The sequence below is a fragment of the Mesitornis unicolor genome, unplaced genomic scaffold (assembly GCF_000695765.1).
Source record: "Mesitornis unicolor isolate BGI_N332 unplaced genomic scaffold, ASM69576v1 scaffold5885, whole genome shotgun sequence".
Lineage (NCBI taxonomy): Eukaryota > Metazoa > Chordata > Aves > Mesitornithiformes > Mesitornithidae > Mesitornis > Mesitornis unicolor.
In genome coordinates, this window is record NW_010186080.1 from 22,041 (window position 1) to 40,688 (window position 18,648).

General features: G+C 44.6%; 1 protein-coding gene across 1 annotated transcript in view; it reads left to right on the forward strand.

Moving 5' to 3' along the window:
• KBTBD12 (kelch repeat and BTB (POZ) domain containing 12) overlaps positions 1-18,648 on the forward strand; it is a 27,382-nt gene that overhangs the window by 3,132 nt on the left and 5,602 nt on the right. The window contains exons 4-5 of the mRNA XM_010185033.1: positions 2,731-2,881; positions 14,461-14,658. Coding sequence (XP_010183335.1) covers positions 2,731-2,881; positions 14,461-14,658 — 349 coding nt within the window. The remainder of the gene's footprint in view (positions 1-2,730; positions 2,882-14,460; positions 14,659-18,648) is intronic.

Genomic DNA, 18,648 nt, shown 5'->3' on the forward strand with positions numbered 1-18,648 from the left:
TGAGCAGCCTTGGCTGGTGGAGGTGTCCCTGCCCATGGCAGCGGTTGGACTGGATGAGCTTTAAGGTCCCTTCCAACCCAAACCATTCTGTGATTCTATGATTCTAATTTCTCAGGAAACTTTCTTGGTTAACCAAAGTTCATTTATTTGCTTTTCATTAAACTGTATTTTAAATTCAAAGGTAAAGCATTTTCCGGAAAACAGACTCCTTTAATCAATCCATTTATTTGTTTCAGTTACGTTGATTGTGAAGTTGTAATGGGGATTTTCAGCAGGTACCATATTGGGTAGTACAGGGAATATACAGAGCTATGCTACAAGAGGACGGACGTCAGGAGCAGTGCTTGCTCGCTCCAGTTGGTCCCAGTGAAAGCTCTTCTTTAAGAGCACAGCCCATTCTTATTTACTGCTTGTGCAGTTTAAATCTGAGCATTCAAGATAAAGCCCCACATCTACTTGACAAAGAAGCAGAACATCTGTAATCCTTACTGCCGACAGTGGTGTGTTCAGGCTGTCATCACAGCTCGTCTTTCTTGAAATAAATTACTGCTCAAAGGATTTAAAAGTGAGATGTGTTCAGGAGACGAGATTTCCACTTCTTGGACTTTTTGAGTGCAGGAGTCCCCAGAGGAGACAACAGGAAGATCAGAGAATATTTCTGATGCTGAAACAGCCAAGCAAGGATACTTTAGCTCATGAAAGAATTAAAATATGAAAATTTAATGTTGAAACAATCTGTCGGTAAAAAACTTGAAAGATCTGTTGTATCACAAAGACAGACGTTGAAGTCAGACAAGCAGCTTCGTCTTTCTTAATGGCTCTCCAGAACAGATTGTAAGGGGTGAGAGTGGCTTAGGAGCACAAGTCAGGAATATTGAGCCAAGAATGGTTTTAAAGAAATACAGGCACCTATGAAGCACCTGAAGTGGACGCCTGTCAGCGCTATCAGTGACAATACATGGGAGTCTGTGTTTATTTTATCAATAGGTTTGAGATGAGCAGATTAACAGTAATCAATTAAAACCCACAGCTTTGTGAGATTAGGATGTACCTGGCCAGATAGAAGAATTTAGCTAAAGCTCTCTGAAAAGTGCTTTAAGATCAGTTCTACAAGGAGTGCTGAATTCTGGTACCACACATCTCCCGCACTCTCCTGTCAATGGGTCGTTGTGTATGGGGGTACCACAGCTGCATCCTGAAAGCAAATGGGTTCGTCAAGCCAGGAGCTGTCCCCATGCCTGAGCAGCACTGAATGTTCTGTCAGGCCTGAACAAACAGGAGTGACCCCACATAGACAGAGCGTTGTGATGCCTGTGTCCATTGCAGGACGGAGATAAATACATGTTCCCTTCCCACTTGGGCTTTGCAATTGAAACAAGGCAAGACAGAGTCAAGCCAGGACACGAAATGACAGCTTAGGAGGGCACGGGCTGGGCTCGCAGCACCGCTGCTCCAGCTCAGCGCTCGTCTCAACTCACTGATTCTAGCGGTTAAAAACCCAAGAGGCTCCAGCCCTGGTAACTGGGAGCTCTTAAAAAGGAGGAAGGAGTTTGGTGAGGTTGAGAGGAAGGTTTCAGACCCCAGAAGCAGAGAGAAAGGCTGCTGGACGTTGTGTTTTCTGTACTTAAACACACATCTTGCGCTCTGAGGTGAACGCTACCACGAAAATTAGGTAGGATGTGAATTTACAGTATGTCAAATGGTGCCTGATCCTAAGTATATGCTTACTCTGTGCTGAAAATACACAGCTTACCCCTTTCTCAGTGAATAAATCAGCGTTTCATGCTCACAGTGAAGAAAGAGCACATCCCTGGGCACTTGCAGGGGGTAACCAAGGGGCTATACATTTGCTTTCTAGTTTGCCTCCTACTGTCTTGTCCATTACATCAGTGTTGCAAAGGTCTTTTGGGAGAGAAAAATAACAAGAACACATATAAAAGCATCACAAGTAAGCAGAGAAGCTCTCTTCTTCTCACTCTCTCTATGTGAAACCTTTCATCCCACAGTATTTCAGGATCCTCCCCCCACAGCCTACTGCTTATATTCAAGGCTGTTGTACCCAGAAGACATAATCTGAACTCCCTGCATCACACCAGACAGGCAGAGAAAGGGGAAGAGGATGAGAGAGAACAAGAGGAGTAGGAGTGAGTATAAAAAGAGTTTTGTGGCAGCAAAGCTAGAGCTGGGGGTTAGGAGCTTATTGTGTAACTGAAGGAGAAGTTAAGCAGTTGAACAACATCACTCTGCTGACTAAATAAAATGACTGGAGAATAAGTTATTAATATATACAGGTCTGAGAAGGGCCAGCAAAGCACCTCACTGAGACTCATGGTGCGGGCTGGGTAACAGCAGGAAAGATTTCAATCATTAGCAGGAAGAAATAGTGTCAGATGGACTGGTTTTCCAGTTATTATTAGGACTTCACAGAGGCCTGGTGAAAGAGGTACGTGCTGGCAGACCCAGGCTCATTAATGGATTGTTATTACCCAAATCCTTACCCTTATTGCTGCAGAATATAAATTTCCTCTTGCTCCTTTGCCTTTCCCAGTGTGCTCCCAGCCACAAGCCATGGGCGCTGTTAAGCCCTAGTGAGTATGAATCACTTTGCAGCTATAATGGATGTGTTTATGCTATTTATCTGCTCAGCTGTCTGCCGTGATTAATTGCACACAGGCTTGTGCAGAGGGCTCCAAATGTTGTATTATTACATGGCTGTCATATTTCACGCAGACGGATCTGCCTGACGATGAGCCGGATCGATTGAGTAACAGAACATTTCAGTATGACCCAGGCCAAGACAAATGGACAGAAGGAGCGCCAATGAAGTTCTCCAAGTACCGCTTCAGCGCGGCCGTCGTCAACAGCGAGATTTATGTCTTGGGTAAGAGCAAAGAGATTTGTAACAGATAGCCCCATGACTACTTCTTCTTTCCAGCAATTTGCCTCTGAGAAGTGAAACATCTCACCCTTTGCTATGTACTGTAGGACAAAGTATGTTGGACTCAATGGATAGTAATTTTCTAGAGTTATTTTTTCCCCTACATAATTTCTTCTTCTTCCTCTCTACTCTGCCCTGGTGAGACCACATCTGGAATATTGTGTCCAGTTCTGGGGCCCTCAGTTCAAGAAGGACAGGGAACTGCTGGAGAGAGTCCAGCGTAGGGCTACAAAGATGATCAAGGGAGTGGAGCATCTCCCTTATGAGGAGCGGCTGTGGGGGCTGGGGCTCTTTAGTTTGCAGAACAGGAGACTGAGGGGAGACCTCATTCATGGTTATAAATATTTAAAGGGTGAGTGTCACGAGGATGGAGCCAGGCTCTTCTCGGTGACAAACAATGATAGGACAAGGGGTAACGGACACAAACTGGAACACAGGAGGTTCCACTGAAATTGGAGAAGAAACTTCTTCTCAGTGAGGGTGACAGAGCCCTGGCCCAGGCTGCCCAGAGAGGCTGTGGAGTCTCCTTCTCTGCAGACATTCAAAACCCGCCTGGACGCCTTCCTGTGTAACCTCATCTGGGTGTTCCTGCTCCGGCAGGGGGATTGGACTGGATGAGCTTTGGAGGTCCCTTCCAATCCCTAACGGTCTGGGATTCTGTGATTCTGTGATTCTTCCTCTCTGTAGGCTGAAGTAAGTGAATGTTCGGTGTTCTGGATTAATGTGAGAAAGATACTTTGCTTTTTAAACTACTTTTTTTTTAGAACATCAGTTGTGTGCTCTAAATAAAAATTAATTTTATAAGATGGGTAGAAAACCCAAGTTAGCACCGTTTCACAGGTGAGCAATGAAATGCCAAATATGTCATGAACAGGAGAATTTGGATCTCCCAGTCAAAACCAACATTATTTGTGGATTCTGATAAAATTCAGTGAATCATTCTCTTCCACCCACCTCAATGCAGTGCATTTTTTGGAAAAAATGAGCCTTTCGTTTTGTCATTTTTTGATTGAATCTTTCCATTTTCTTGTTTCAAAGCAGTATTTTGACCAAAAGTTTTAAGACTTATGTGACAGAGCTCAATAATCTCCTACCTCAAAATCTTTTGTCCCAAAATGATTCCCTCCACATCCCCAGTTCATCCATAATGTGACCCTTTTCCCAACCCCTGTCCAAGCCACCAGAAAGAGCACCACCTTTTTCTGAACCCTAGCAAACAGCTCGGAAGGTGGCAACAAGAGAATTTTCTGAAGAGAAAATGATGTTATAAGAGAGGGGAAGGCAGATGGAGGAGAAAGGCATTGGGGGCATTAGGAATGATATGGAAAAAATGTTGAAGAGTCATTCTGGGAGGAGTATAGGAGACAGAAAAGTGACCAAATGAAGTAAAGAAGGGTTATAAATACGTGTATAACTGGAAAGCACTTGAAGAAATGGTGAAAAAAAATTCATCCGGTCAATGAATCTCCAGGCGGTCTGCGTGTTATTCGTGCCATTTTGTGCTCCTGGAGTCCCATGGGCACCATCACACATGAAGGAGGCAGCAATCCCGTCAGTACCTCAGGACATTGCAATCCCTTCTGCTTCAAAGTACTCCTGTTCACAAGTTTATCAAAGTGAACACAATAAATATGGTTCTACCAACTTAATACACCTCCTGTATAAGGGGCTTTCGTCTGGGTTGTTACACGCCATGGATGAAGGAGAGTTTGTTCCTGACATGTAACACAGAAAGTGCTTTGCAGAAAGTGTATGCAATAAAGGTGTTTCTGAATTAAAAGGAGGAAAAGGCTTTAACAGTGCATTTGCCTTCTTTTAGAGAAACTTCTTTCTCTGAAGTGGCTTGAGACAGGCCCATAGTCATAGGAGAAAATGTGTAGGAAGTCCGTATGGAAAGAAGAGCTTTGCAAACAAATAATGTCATCATTGTAAAAGGTTAGTGGTAGAAAACATCAATATGCTGTTCAATAACAAGAACATTGGCTGCCCAAGTTCAAAGAGACTTTGAAAATGTGGAAACTCCATCCTTTGTACCGGGTTAAATGTGTATAATTATTCATACTGACACTGATGCTGTAACAGGGCGACAGCAGCACTGTAAGAGTTGGGAGGGGAAAGCCTGTATTCATGTGTTGCGTTGAGGAGCATCCCGAGATCAAGACCTCGAATGCTGCGATGACACCAGAGAGCCATGGCTTAAAAACAAGGAGCTGCCCTGGGATGGATGTGATAAACCAAACTGATGGACTTCTCTGCAGCACGCCCGACACCCAGACAAGGAAAACGAGTGGTTAATAAGGAGAACTGCATCCATTTTCTTCCCTCAAAGTCTCACAAAGCAAGCAGTGTCTCTGAGCAATTACAGTAATGAAATGTACAGGTTGAACAGAAAGCACAGCATTAAACCTGAAAAATGCCTGTTTAGATGCCATTGAAGGAAGTTCATGAACTCAGAGACCTTCACAAGCATTTTGTTAACGTAAAAAACCCCAAAAGCATTGTTTTATTATGTATAGCTGCCAGTGCTGCAGTGTGCAGGGGGATGAGCATTGACTTCAGGGTTTTCTTACGTGCCAGCCAGTACCAATGATTTTTTTGGTGATAAAATCTTTGTTAACAATTGGGCCAGAACAAGGTCTTGCTTTGTCTCCATCACTTTGCTGGTTCGCACCCCTTGCCACGAGGACACCTTACTTGAGTTGCTCCTAATGGAACCAACACATTCATCCTGTGATTAACAATTTGCTGCACTGGACCCTTCAGTCTTGCTACTAAATGTAACTAAATACATGTAACGGCAGGGTCTGTTCTCAGTCTTGAGGGTGTCATCCTTGGGTAATTCCATTGTAATGAACTAACTCGCTTGTAATTTATACCAGAGGTAACTAAGCTTACACACTGCTTCAGGGAACGGCTTTTTCAGGAAGATTCTGCTGCTTTTACTATTGCATTTCTCAGCTTGCATCCGTTCTGATGCTGCGTCTGCTCAGGGTGTGACTGCCGCGAGTGCAGACACTGATGAGTTTCCACCAGGTAGCGTGAATAGCGATTGCAGGGAGCACATTTTGACCCAAATCTGGATTGTTTTCATGAACTCCTGCTTGCCTATTTCCACAAACCTTGCGAGGACTTGATCATCCATAAATCTGTAAGAGTTGGTTGAAGCTGGGCAACGAGTGCAAAAGCTATGAAAGGAAAACAAAGCAAATGCAGATACAGACCTCATACGGTGAGGGTAACTACATGGGTCTTGTTTCCTTAGGAAACCAAATAATATTAGAACTGGTTTTTTAATTGAAAGACAAACCTGACACTGAACCAAAAATGACTTGTCAACAAATTCTGCCTTTGAATACGCTGGTTTAAATCCACCTTCAACCGTCTAGGTGGAAATGAAGAGTTATTTGTTAAAATTGAGAAGACAATGTGTTTGGCAAATGTTAACCGTCACGATCTGAATATTCTGTAGAGGAGATGAAAGCATTTCCCAAGACCTCTCAAAATGATGAAGCAATTTTGAAACAAGTTCTGTTTGGAAACAGTGATACAGTCACTGATATTGGCACTTTCTTCTGCTGATATCACACATGTCCTCATCTCCAGATGTAAACTCGCACTCGCTAGCTGTAATTAAAACCTCACAGAAAAGCTGCATTTCACATTTTAATCGCGGTGACAAGTTTTTGTCACCTTACGAGTTCTCAGGCTGCAAGGGTGGGTGCAGATTTCCTCTGGCAACAACTGCGATGGTGACCCTGAAGGGGTGAATCGTGGAGCCAGACCAAAGAACAGCGACTGCCACAAGGATGGTAAAGTCACTGCTCAAAGCTGCGGGCCCCTCGGATATCTCCCTGCTTCACAACCAATGTCGGGCACTGTGGGAGTCGAGAAAGATGCTGTCAAGGGCAATTTGTCTCAAAAGACACGTTCTGAAGAGGAGCACAGCTCGGAGGTTGTCCTCATGTAGTGATCCCAGAGACATCTATGGTCAAGTGCAAATGACCAAGCTTTTGTGCTAGTCAGAGAGAGACGTTTGTGGAGTATCTACCACAGGTACCCCTTCCAGCTCCAACCTGCGGTTCCCCATGGCAAAGTGTGTGTGAGCTTGCAGTGGGTTGCCACACAGCCCCAGCCACAGGACACTCAGTGTAGGGGGGATTCAGGAGTGTGCTCAGTGGCAGTGCCTGGATTCCCATCAACATCCCCCGCTTCTCCTACCATACTGGTTCCTTATGGGGTGCACTGGTTCCATGGGCATCCTGCACCCATCTAAGATCCACTGGGGGCTGATGGGGCAGAGGAAAGAGAGGGAGGAAGGAAGGTGGAAACAGGTAAATGAAGGTATCTTCTCTATGCCATGAGGACCAAACCCTGCTTTCCAGAAATAAGAACATGAAATCAAGACATCCATAGCTCTAGCTAGGTACATAAAGTAGTGTTGCAGAGAGATGAGACTTCTTTCAAGCAACTCTTTATAACAAAGTCCTTAAATGAAGTAAGTTTGTCAGCTCTCTTGGGCAGGATCTCTGTCTCCCTGCACAGTTCATACGGGTGTTGGTACATCAGGATTAGGTGGGACTGCGGAGCATAAAGAAAAATAACTGCGGGGAAAGTTGATCTGCTGTAACGTCTCTGATGAAAGGATGTGATTTCTATCATAACTATGAAGCAAAAAGCATAGGTGTAGCACTAGCTTTGAATGAGATGAAATAGCAGACTCTTTAATCCACAAGTCTAATTTTTGCTCTCATCCGTGTAGGTGTAAACCAGTAGTAAGCAGTCTGCTGCTCTCCATTGTATCGTGACAGACTCATTTTGTTCCAACCCAGCTCCGAATCTGATGTTTAGCCTTTGAAGTGTTAATTTCTGACAAGTCCCACTGGCACAGAACAGAGAGTCCAGAGGCACTGTCCAAAAACTCTTCTCAGCCTAATTGCCAGCTCCAGCGTGTAAAACCCTAATGACTTAAATGGAATTATCCTAGGGTCACACTGCTGGAAGGAAAATGAGAAAGAAATTAGAGGTTTTGGTCTGAGGAATAGCACAGCTCAGGAACCTGTACCGTGTGTCTCGGTCAGCAATGCCGCAATATAATTGTCTGTTTGTTGTTTAATGTTCCTAGAGATCCTTATGCTATTTATACAGTGGACATAATCCCCATAAGTAAATGAACAGCATTTCCTAAGGCTCAAAATCCTTTCTGCTATTCATCCCATTTGACTGGTGTCAGCGCTTTCTCTCCATGTTTTCCCAGGAACATAACTATATTCACTGGAAAGCCCAAGAAAGAGCGGTATTGTGTTCTTAATGACAGAGGCAATTGAGACACTTTTGGAAGAAAACCAGATGGGAGGGCTCTATTTAAGGTCATGCATTTTAATCTCTTGCTTTAAAAAATATCCTTTCCAGCTAAGTCTCTGAAAACTCATTACAGCCAACGTACAAACTAGCAAAATTTATCCAAGTGGATCCATTTGAATGCCATATTCATTAGCTTATGTTGAAGCACATTCAGTAAAACTATTGTTTTGGAAATACAAGTCACTGGTAAAAAATGTTGTATCGTCATGACAGATTTAACCGTGTGCTGCTTTCATGTTTTATAGTTCCTGCTTTATAAACAAGAACTTATAGAAGAACTTAAATGAGAAATCCTATTAGGGGAGATATAGGAATCAAAGAAATTTTGTTTATCCTCCTTAGCCTGGCATCCCACCTCTTACAACTGGGGTTTTTCTTTCCCCTGAGTTCTTGCTGAGAGCTTCTTTTAAAAGTCTTAAGCAGTTAAATGAGGTTCAATTAACTACTGAGTGTCTTGATCATAAAATACTTATTTGAATATGTGCTTTGGGGTCTCTCTGGGAAGGAAAGCAAGTGTAGGAGGGGCTGGAAGGAGACATTTCAGCTTTCACGCTTGGGTATTAACTGTGCATTAGAATAGCACCTTCTCCTAAAACAAACACGTCTATTTATACTTTGCTTTGGGCTTCTGACAAGTAGCAGCTCATGGGCCTGATTCTGCTCTGTGGTACCTGTGCAACAGCCTCCAGAGACAAAAAGGGCCAAAATGTGCTCTGATGGATGGGATCAGAGACGCTTTCTACTCACTTAAGGATTAACAAAGGAACTGAAGATGAGGCATTACAGGAGAAAAGGAGCTGGAATTGAAGCGTTGCCCATGTTTAGGAAGGCAGTAATTTGGTTTTTTCAGCTCTGCTACTGATCAATCTTTTGCCCTGGTGTTTTCCAAAGCTGCATTACCTCACCCGCTTTGCTCTGTGTTAGCAGAGGATGACCACGCAGCTCGGTTTCGTCTCTGGAAGCGCCTGCCAGGGCTGGCTTTATTGCTCCTTATTTATGGAAGAAACCAGACCTGCTTTGCAGAGAGGGAGAGAGCAGCAAAGTGCTGAGGCTCTCGGCTTGAGTGCTGCTAAAGAGTAATGAAGGGAAATGCTACGTAAGAGATCGGCGCTATTAAATCCATTGTGTGTTCCAGAGATCAATTTAATAGTGACTTATTTTGCGGGAGGCAAAGCTTAGATTTCATTCGCTTGTTGGAGAATTACTCCTTTTTTCCCCACTCATTTCCCACGTTCCTTTGATAAAAATTCAAAGAGGCACTAGTAGGAGTGCACGTTGCTCAGTGTTGTGATCTGAGGACTTAATTACATGATAAAGAATTAGTGTCGGTGTCCTGAGGTCACCAACAGGACTTGATCATCCTGATCAGCATCACCGGGGGTCCACCCCACACCCTCTTGCCCATTCGTCCAGGAGCATCATTTAAACACAGACCTGGGGGTCCAGCCTTTTTTTGTCCCCTTGCCTGTGCCTGGTGGCTGCTGGTAGGACCTGCTGCCCTTCTGCCACTGCCTGCCTCTGCTCCTGTGGAGATGCGCCCTGATGGTGAGCACATTACATGGGTCATCTTCCCTTTGGGAGCTGCTCTGCTTTTGTTGCTCCCTGATGGACTGCCCTGGCTGTCAGACTGTAACTCATGCCTCATTTCAGCTGTCTGTCAGAGGGGACCAAAGGAATGGTAAGGAGTCTGATATTCAGATATAATCACCACCCTGCCCCTCTCAGTGGAGTGTATGAGCTCTTCTCAGTTCTATCTGGACCACTTGGTAGGTGTCAATTTGGTCAGCCATCCTGTCTGTGCAATGAGCAATCTAGGCTTGGGTCTGGGGGGCTATGATCATAAAGGTCTTTTCCAACTGAAACCATTCTGTGATCCTGGGGCTGTGAGAAATTGTCCATGCAGGACTTGGCTGCCCGACAGGTTCAGCTGTGTAGGAGCATGGTGTGGATGACACTTGGACGTGCAATTCCTTTGCACCAGGGCCTCCTTTTACAAATATCAGTGACATGGGTGAAGTCATGGGGTGCCTGTGGATAGGAATGCTCAGTCTCTTGAAACTCAACTACATGTCAGTCTCACTCCCATACATACCTATATAGATAGATATACCTGAGGCACTTACTGCCTTTGTGCCTGAAATAATTATTACCAGTGACTCTTTACCACATCACTGCCATTACAGATGTACCCCCTCAAGGGTGTCTGTTATAAGAACTGACGCTACTAAAATTGCATTTGGTCCTCTCAGATGAGCACTGGGTAGCAGGGAGGACCTCGGCTGAAGCAAGATGCTCTGCCTGCAGCCAGCTATGAGCAGTGCGTGGGTATAGCAGGGCACCAAACTCATTGAAATTCTGGAGATGAGCTAATCGCATCACCTGCCCTGCTTTGCCTTCTTGCATCAAAGGCTTGTCTTCTCTATCCTGGTTTCTTAATAAAGATCATGTCTTTTATTTATATATTTATTCTGCTAATGGAGCTTCATGTTAAATTTAAAGTCCATTAGAACCACTGCTTACAGAGTGCCCTTGGAAGTATGTTTGATTGCAGAATTATCCAAGCGTGATATGGAAAGCTCTCAAGCATTAATGGCTTTGGGAACACAAAGGTGGCTTCGCTGGCTTTTTTCAGTCCTTCAGCGGCATCTGAAATATCTCCTAGGGAAAGCGCATAATGTAAAAAGCCTGATGTGTTGAAAGGGTGTATTTGCAAGGGGCAGGGGGGAAAGACTGAGTTCTGTGATTAAATCCTCTTGTGTGAGGAATCCAAAAATGACAGAAATGTGCAAAACTCCCAGTGAGAAATCCATCCCCCCTGGACAAAGGACACATCACTGGGCTTTACGCAGAGCTAAGCTGAACGGTGTTGGATTCACCTGCTCTGTTTGAGATGGGTGAGAGGGGATGAAGGACCCTCCCCAGCACTCACCCCAGACCATGGCCATGCTAACAGCAGTTGCTGCCCTTTGCACATCTGCTGGGACTCTTGTGGAGCTGTGACCACAGCGTGTGTGTTTTGGTGACCCCATCTGTAGTTCTGGGTGGTTGGAGGTACAGTCACAAGTCCAGATCTGTGGCAGGTCACTTGGCACAAGGGTCTCCCCCAGGTGCCCTACAACTCCCTGCTCTCTTCACTGAGCTCTGCCTCTAAGCTCACCCCTATTTTATGTAGAGGCTCCCATAGAAGCAAAGCATGAACTCTGTTCATACCCAGAGAACGTGAAATGAGGACAGTCTTCATGGTCTGCACTGTCATTCCATATGTCTCCACTTGCACTCCTAATAGTTTCATCAATCTGAATGAGGAAGGCAGTGGGACAGGATGATCTGGAGTCAAAGTGATGGAGCACACAGCAGCCTGAATTATCCAACACAGCCAGTTTCTTTCTGCTAATTAGGAGTCCTGAATTGTCTATACATTGCAGATGATAGATAGCCTGGTTAATGTGAGATGCCTCCTTTTGGTTGCAGGTGTGAATTAATTTAAATTTGAGAATTTTGCTGATTTGTGCATTCAGTTCTTTGGGAAGAGGCCTGAGACAGCAGCCTCCACAGAGAGAATAAAGTATTGTCTCAGAGGAATATTTCTAACTACTGCATCTTGGAGCACAGCAAAGCAGTGCTGGCAGTCTAACATCCTCAGATTCCTCCCATAGCAATATTGCAGTGGCAGCGCTGCTTTAGTAGAGGATATTGAAATATTTGATTTCATGCTTTTCAGAAGGCTAGTTTTTAAGCTCGAAAATTGAACTTTACTCCCCTCTGATTTTTCCTTCTTACTTTCTGTTTGCTGAGAACTTAGCCTTGCCTTTGTTGTAAATTGAACATGAAGTTGGATTTGTCTGAAATGGCTGTGGAGGGTATAAAGAAAATGGAGATATTTCGTGCCTTCAGGACTGTCTCTGATAATGAGAAGATTAAAAAGGAGGTTAAATTTAGGTTGCTTAAACTATCCAATGAAGGCTTCCGAAATGATTGAAAATATGTGGTAGCTCTTAAACTTGTGAAAAGATGCTCCAATAGCATCTTTTCCAATAACTATACGGGGAAAATATGTGGAAGCAGCTACCCTGGATTGCCATCTAAATGTCTTCATTACCTGGCAATGTTTGGGATTTCTCTGCAAAAAGTCACTGACTCTGCTGTATCAGTTTTGTATCTGATAACTTCTGTTCTTTCTGAAGTTACCATGCCCTACACTAGGTAAATGTTTGAATTCTGAAACCTATTTCCAAATATTCCTAAGGAATAGCTCAGTGAGGCCCCATCCTGAGAAAGGCTCAGCATGAAAATGCATACAATTCCCTTTTTGGCATGGAAATTATTAGCAAAATTCCACAATTATTCCCTACCTCAGCTCTCTCAGGTGAATCAGGCCTCAGAGGAGGAGGCCATCAGAGCAAATGTTGCTTGTTTGGGGGTGTTAAGGTAGTAATGAAAGCATTTGGTGAGCACATGTTGAGGGGAGTCTAATGCAAACTGCTAGGATCTTGTTGGTAGGTAATCAGGCAGCTAGAGATGTGCTGTGCATGGAAAAGGAGCATAAACCAGACCCTGGGAAGGTTTTCAAATTCAGCTGGAGAAAAACTTTCTGCTGATAATAACGGGCACTGAATTTGGTTCTAATTTTGCTGCTCTGATGCAGGCATAACTGATCTCGTCTTTACCTGACTAAAATACAGATCAGGAATGCAGCGGCAGCGAATTCGAAGCATTGCAGTGCCCATTTACATGTTGCTGCTTCTTGCAAATGCCTTTGGAGAACGCACAAAAGGTTGAAAAAACCCAACACAGTCCATATTAAGAGGAATGGAAAACCAGATGCAAGCTAAATCCCGGAGCACTGGGAGCTCCTTTCTTGGCAGACCAGCTTAACTGCAATAGGGGCAATAGATTTTAAAAGCAGCTTCACCGAGCTTGCACAGGTCGCACTTGGCACGTGCAAGGGCATCATTACATCCCGTACAACACGTTTTGGATTTGCACAATTGAGCAGTCCTACTCTTGCATTTGGGAAGCTGGCCTTCATGTGGAAATTGCTTGCATATTGCAGTGATTTTATATTGAAAAGTGGTCACACACACGCACGCACAAAAGAACCGCTTCAGCGCGCCATCAGCGCTCATTACGGGGTATTGTCTCCATTGGCACAGATGGAAAACCCACGAGGGTACGTCAGCATATTAATTAATTCTCAAGAAAGAAAGGCTGTGAATTCAAAATCTGGATCTGATTGCTGGGAAGGATTTGGGAAGGCAGCGCTTCCACTCGTTTCGGTGTACATTGTTTTTAGTGCGCACTGAGATCTCGGGTACGTCTGTTGCAGTCTGTCCCAGCAAAGGAAAGCCAGGAACTGTTTCAATCCTTCACACCGACCTCAGCCATCCTAAAAAGCCTTCCAACAGCAGGGCTTGTCATAAATAGCTCAACCGGTGCTCTTGCGTGTTGGATGGGTTTGTATCTGGAAGATGAATTCGCTTAAGAAATTGAGGTAATCACAGAATCCCAGACCGTTAGGGATTGGAAGGGACCTCCAAAGCTCATCCAGTCCAATCCCCCTGCCGGAGCAGGAACACCCAGATGAGGTTACACAGGAAGGCGTCCAGGCGGGTTTTGAATGTCTGCAGAGAAGGAGACTCCACAACCTCTCTGGGCAGCCTGGGCCAGTGCTCTGTCACCCTCACTGAGAAGAAGTTTCTTCTCCAATTGAAGTGGAACCTCCTGTGTAATCTTTTTCTTTTATTGTAAAAGGCAAAAAAAAAATATTCCAACTGATTGTTGGTTAAAAAGTGTGAGGGTCAAATTCACCAATGGTAAATGGAAAATAATTTTTGACCCATTGCAACTTAACGATAAAGTGATTTGTCCAGCATACAGAACAAGTAAATACGACAATTTCTATGATATAGGCAGAAAAGAAGATGAAATACCTTTTGAAGACATACTGCTAGTCCTTCCCTTGATACAGGACTTCAGAAGGGATCTTGCTTCAATGTCCGTAGATGATGTTGCAGTATCTTCTGCTATGAGTTCACTTTCTAACAAACTGGAGCTGCAAAAGGAAAAGAAAGGGAGATGGGGACACCTAAACAAAAAATTAGCAGCCAACCGTGCGTTTTTCAGCAGAAAACTGCTACATTTGACCTACGTATCTTTTGCAGGAGGAATCGGGTGCCTTGGCCGTGACCGGGGACAGACACGGAAATGCCTTGACGCGGTGGAGATTTACAACCCCGATGGAGACTTCTGGAGGGATGGACCTCCCATGCCCTCTCCCCTGCTCTCCCTGCGAACAAACTCCAGCAGTGCGGGCTGCGTGGAGGGGAAGCTGTACCTCTGTGGGGGATTTCACGGAGCAGGTACCGAAGTGGGTCTGATGTCTTTTATGTAGTTAAAATCGCTTTCAGCACACACGGTGTGACGCGGTGACCACCAACTCTACCGGGTGGCCCCGGCGGGCCCTGGGACCACAGAGCCGATTCAGCCCTTTGGACTGCGGCTCCCAGTGTCAATATGGGTTGTGTTCTGTTTGTCCTTTGCTTTATTTCTTAACAAAACATGTAAAGTTAAGGATATTTTCTGATCGGTGCTAAACCTGTCCAAGCCTACATCCAGAGCTACTGAGATCAAGAGCTCGGTGCGTTACGGACATTAAAGAACGTGGACGTATTTGTTGAAGATTAAGACCCTATCTGTCTGTCCTTACTGAGCTATCTGGCTCTGGCTATTTACTTACATGCTTTTCATAATCAGTGTTGAAAAACCTTGTGTATTTAATGAAGTACAAAGAGACTGAAATTCCAGATCTGGTGATTTCAAAGAATCCTCACCCCATGGCCACTTGGCTCTATCTAAATCTCCAGTACCGCTAACTGTTATTTTTTTCATTATCAATGCAAAGAGTCTCTCAGAACATGCACATTTAAACTCTTCTGCTACAGAGAAGCTGCTACTCCAATGTCCTTTTTAGGACAAAGCAGCAATACAGATGCATTACCCACTGCTAATAAAAGTCATTTCAGGCTCACCATTGCCCAGGAATGGCCGCATGGTATCGCTGGGTGACAGAGCCTGCACATCGCACCGACTCCAGTTGCATTGACTCTTACTTGTGTGACAAACTGTAAACTTAGAGCTGCTGTTATTTTCGAATGATGATTTTTATCAGCTGGTTCGCCACTCACCTTCCCCTCCCTTCCTTTGCTGCCGTTCGAGGAAGCCGCTTCCCGAAAACAATGGTGTGGCAAGTCTGACAGGCACTCGTGTCACCTCTGACGGAAGCTGTGTCACCTCAGAGCAATTATGATTGTGATCCATCACTGTGTTCCCATAGCAAACAGTGTGCCATCGTATTTATCCTTTTCTCAGCAGTATTAGGAAGAAGTCTAAAGCTAGCGAGTACAAATCTCAGAAGGCCGATCATTTGCACTGGCAAATGAAGCAATTTCATTCAGGATGACTAATGGATTAGCATGAGATTTTCTGAATAAGGTAGCTTCAGAGCTATGAAAACACTCACTGTACAATGCCACCATGTTCTGTCACTGAGTCATATATTTATTATGGATATATGTATAAAGAGTGGTGGTACGGAGAAGGTTGAAAGTCCTCCTGTGGGTTTTGAGACGTCCATCTGTAATGCCAGCTCAATGGAGTCCTCATTGACAACTGTATTATTGCGATCTATATAATTATGTATAGAACTCCCCTGCACTCAAAGTGTTTTCTAGATTGGAAAACAAGAAGTCAGAGTTAGAAACTGCTGGTTTTGCAGTTACCTGTGCAACCTGAATTCTGCCCCTCCGCGTGTGAGTTCTGTGTACCACTGAAGAAATATCATGCGGTTGTGGTGTCAGACGTTATGATATCTATTAACATGGGAGCCAAAATAAGGTTCTCACTCTCAGCTGTAAATCAGATGTATCTGCATGTTTGAGGGGTTGAGAGGAAGCTGTGCCGTAAAGACAGGCTTCTTAATATGACTTTCAAATTATTAAAAGAAGGGGGCTTTCTAAATCTTCCTAACAACTTCTAGTTCTGGACATTCACAGAACAGCGTGTGCTGCAGCTGCTTTCGTAGCAGATTGGGTTATTTCATAACACGCTTGTTTGGTTTTGGTCTTTTGGGCTTCTTGGCATGCCACTTCGGTTTTCGTCAGGGATGCAACCAAGAGAGGATATTCCAGTTTTACAAAACATTGTAATTTAGTTTCAAGCAAGTGGAGTTTTTGGAACAAGCTGGAGGCACAGCTGTAGGCTCTGCGTTTTCCAAGTGCTGAACGCTAAAGGGCTGCTTTGAACATTCAGGAATGAGTGCTTCCAAAAAAAGGAAACAAGCCAGAAGCGCTGCTGCAATGGAAAGCCTCAGCCAATGCTTGTAAGGGTCTACAACCAACTCTCCATATACGACAGATCTGTCCCCAGCTCCCCAGCCCCAACGTGGCTTTGCCTTTGCTTACACCCACTCCTGATGCAGGAGTGTGAAAGTTGAGCTATGAAGGACATCGTTGTATCTTAATTTTACTCATATATGCCATGCTCTGCATGCCTTTCTGCTTGAGCATTGACTTAAATGGATAATTGGAGACCAGAGCTGCTGTACACAAATGCAAAGCTGAAAAAGCTGCTGTCAACTGCTCAAAGGGCCTTACATTTGGATGAAAAGATGAGCACTGCTCCGTTACCATAATTTCTGAGTCCCATGTGACACTTGAAGTTTTGTGATGGCAGGATTCCCATCCTATATACATTGTATGTCCTATATCTTATGTACATTGCCTCTCACAAATCTTGGTTTGTATGAAGCAGACAAGCGGAGCAGCCCTAACAGCATCCCCAGGAGCAGAGGAAGAGAAATTGCAGCTACTCAGGGTCTCCATAGGGAAGTCAGCTGAGAGCAGCATTTGTACAATGCAGACTGCGATCTCTAAAGGATGAGTGGACCCTAATATGTGTCTGAGCTTCACCAAGAGAAAGCTTCCTCTGCACTGCAAGGAATGCTGTTGGATGTTGGGCTGTGTTGGTGAACACAGTTTGTGAGACCTCCTCTTGCTGACACCTCCGCAGGTTAGGAGCTTGCTCAGGGCCTGGTCATGAAAGGGGAAATGGGATTAATCCAGATGAAGCTTAGACAGGTATCTGGAGTGCCTGCACTAAGGCCTCAGTGTCCCCAGACTCCCTGCAGTACACGGAGAAGCACAGGCACTCACAGATGGAGATTCAGGTCCTTGGTGCTTTCAATCTGCTCTGAAACACCAGAAGGCAATTCAGAGCCCCAGTCTTCTAATGCTGAGTGTTTTGATCGGGATATGAGGGATTCCAACTTGGCTTACCCAAGGCAAACCCATCAGGAGCGTGGCATCTGTGGTTGATGGTGCAAGCCCTCTGAGACCTCTGTGCTGTATTGCTATCTGACAAACATGACCTTCTTACAATCTTGAGAAGTACCTAAAATAAACCCCACCGCTTCTGCTTGCCCTGATTTTGTTTCCTCCTTTAGCAAGACTTGAAAAACTTTATCCGTTAGCCAGTAGTTTATGCAAAATAGTTCATTTTCTAGTAACCCTATGACAGCAAATGGGAACCATTAATCTACTTGTCTCTGACTCTCAGCTCCAGCTCATATAGCCCAGTGTCGTGAATCTTGCCTGTCATTTGTCAGCAGTTTTACAGCATTCATCAAGATATTCAGAAGTGCTTAAAATGGTTGGTTTTGTCCATGGGTTTATAGTCCTGCCTGGAGTGAAGACGCTAGCTGCAGTACCAATACTCAGAAGGACTCGATGTGCAGCAGCCAGCTGGCTTTCCACGAATTATTAAAATACATTGCCGCCTTTGCTGCTGTAACTATGGGTCTTAAACCAGCCTTTGCAGCCTGATCATGTCAATGTGTTTCATTCTTTTTATTTCCTGGCAGCAGCATCCTCATTAGCCTGCCTGGCCCAGGGGGTGGGATGCAGCTCCTCAGGTATGCAGCACTGCATGCTTATGAAATGCCTGCCACATTGGGTTTCCTTTCTCTTTGACTGCTTCTGAGTACTGTAAATATTTTTTCCTGGTGAAAATAATGAAGGCAAGGGGCTGTGCCTGTTTGGGACCGTGTCATCTGCTGTCCCCGTTGGCTTGTGGAGCCAAGTGTTTGTTGACTTTGCATTGTTGCTGCACAAATACAGATCTTGGAGCCTGCTTCTGGGGGCTGGGGGTGTAGCTTTGGTTGAAAAACTCAGCAATGAGTTCAGCATCATGTGTGGGACTGGTGCTACTGAACCCAGTTCTGTTATTTACTGGCTGGTATAAAGTAGAAATAAATTTTTCACTTAAGTGGCGTTACAGTCAGAGGGAGGGGAAAG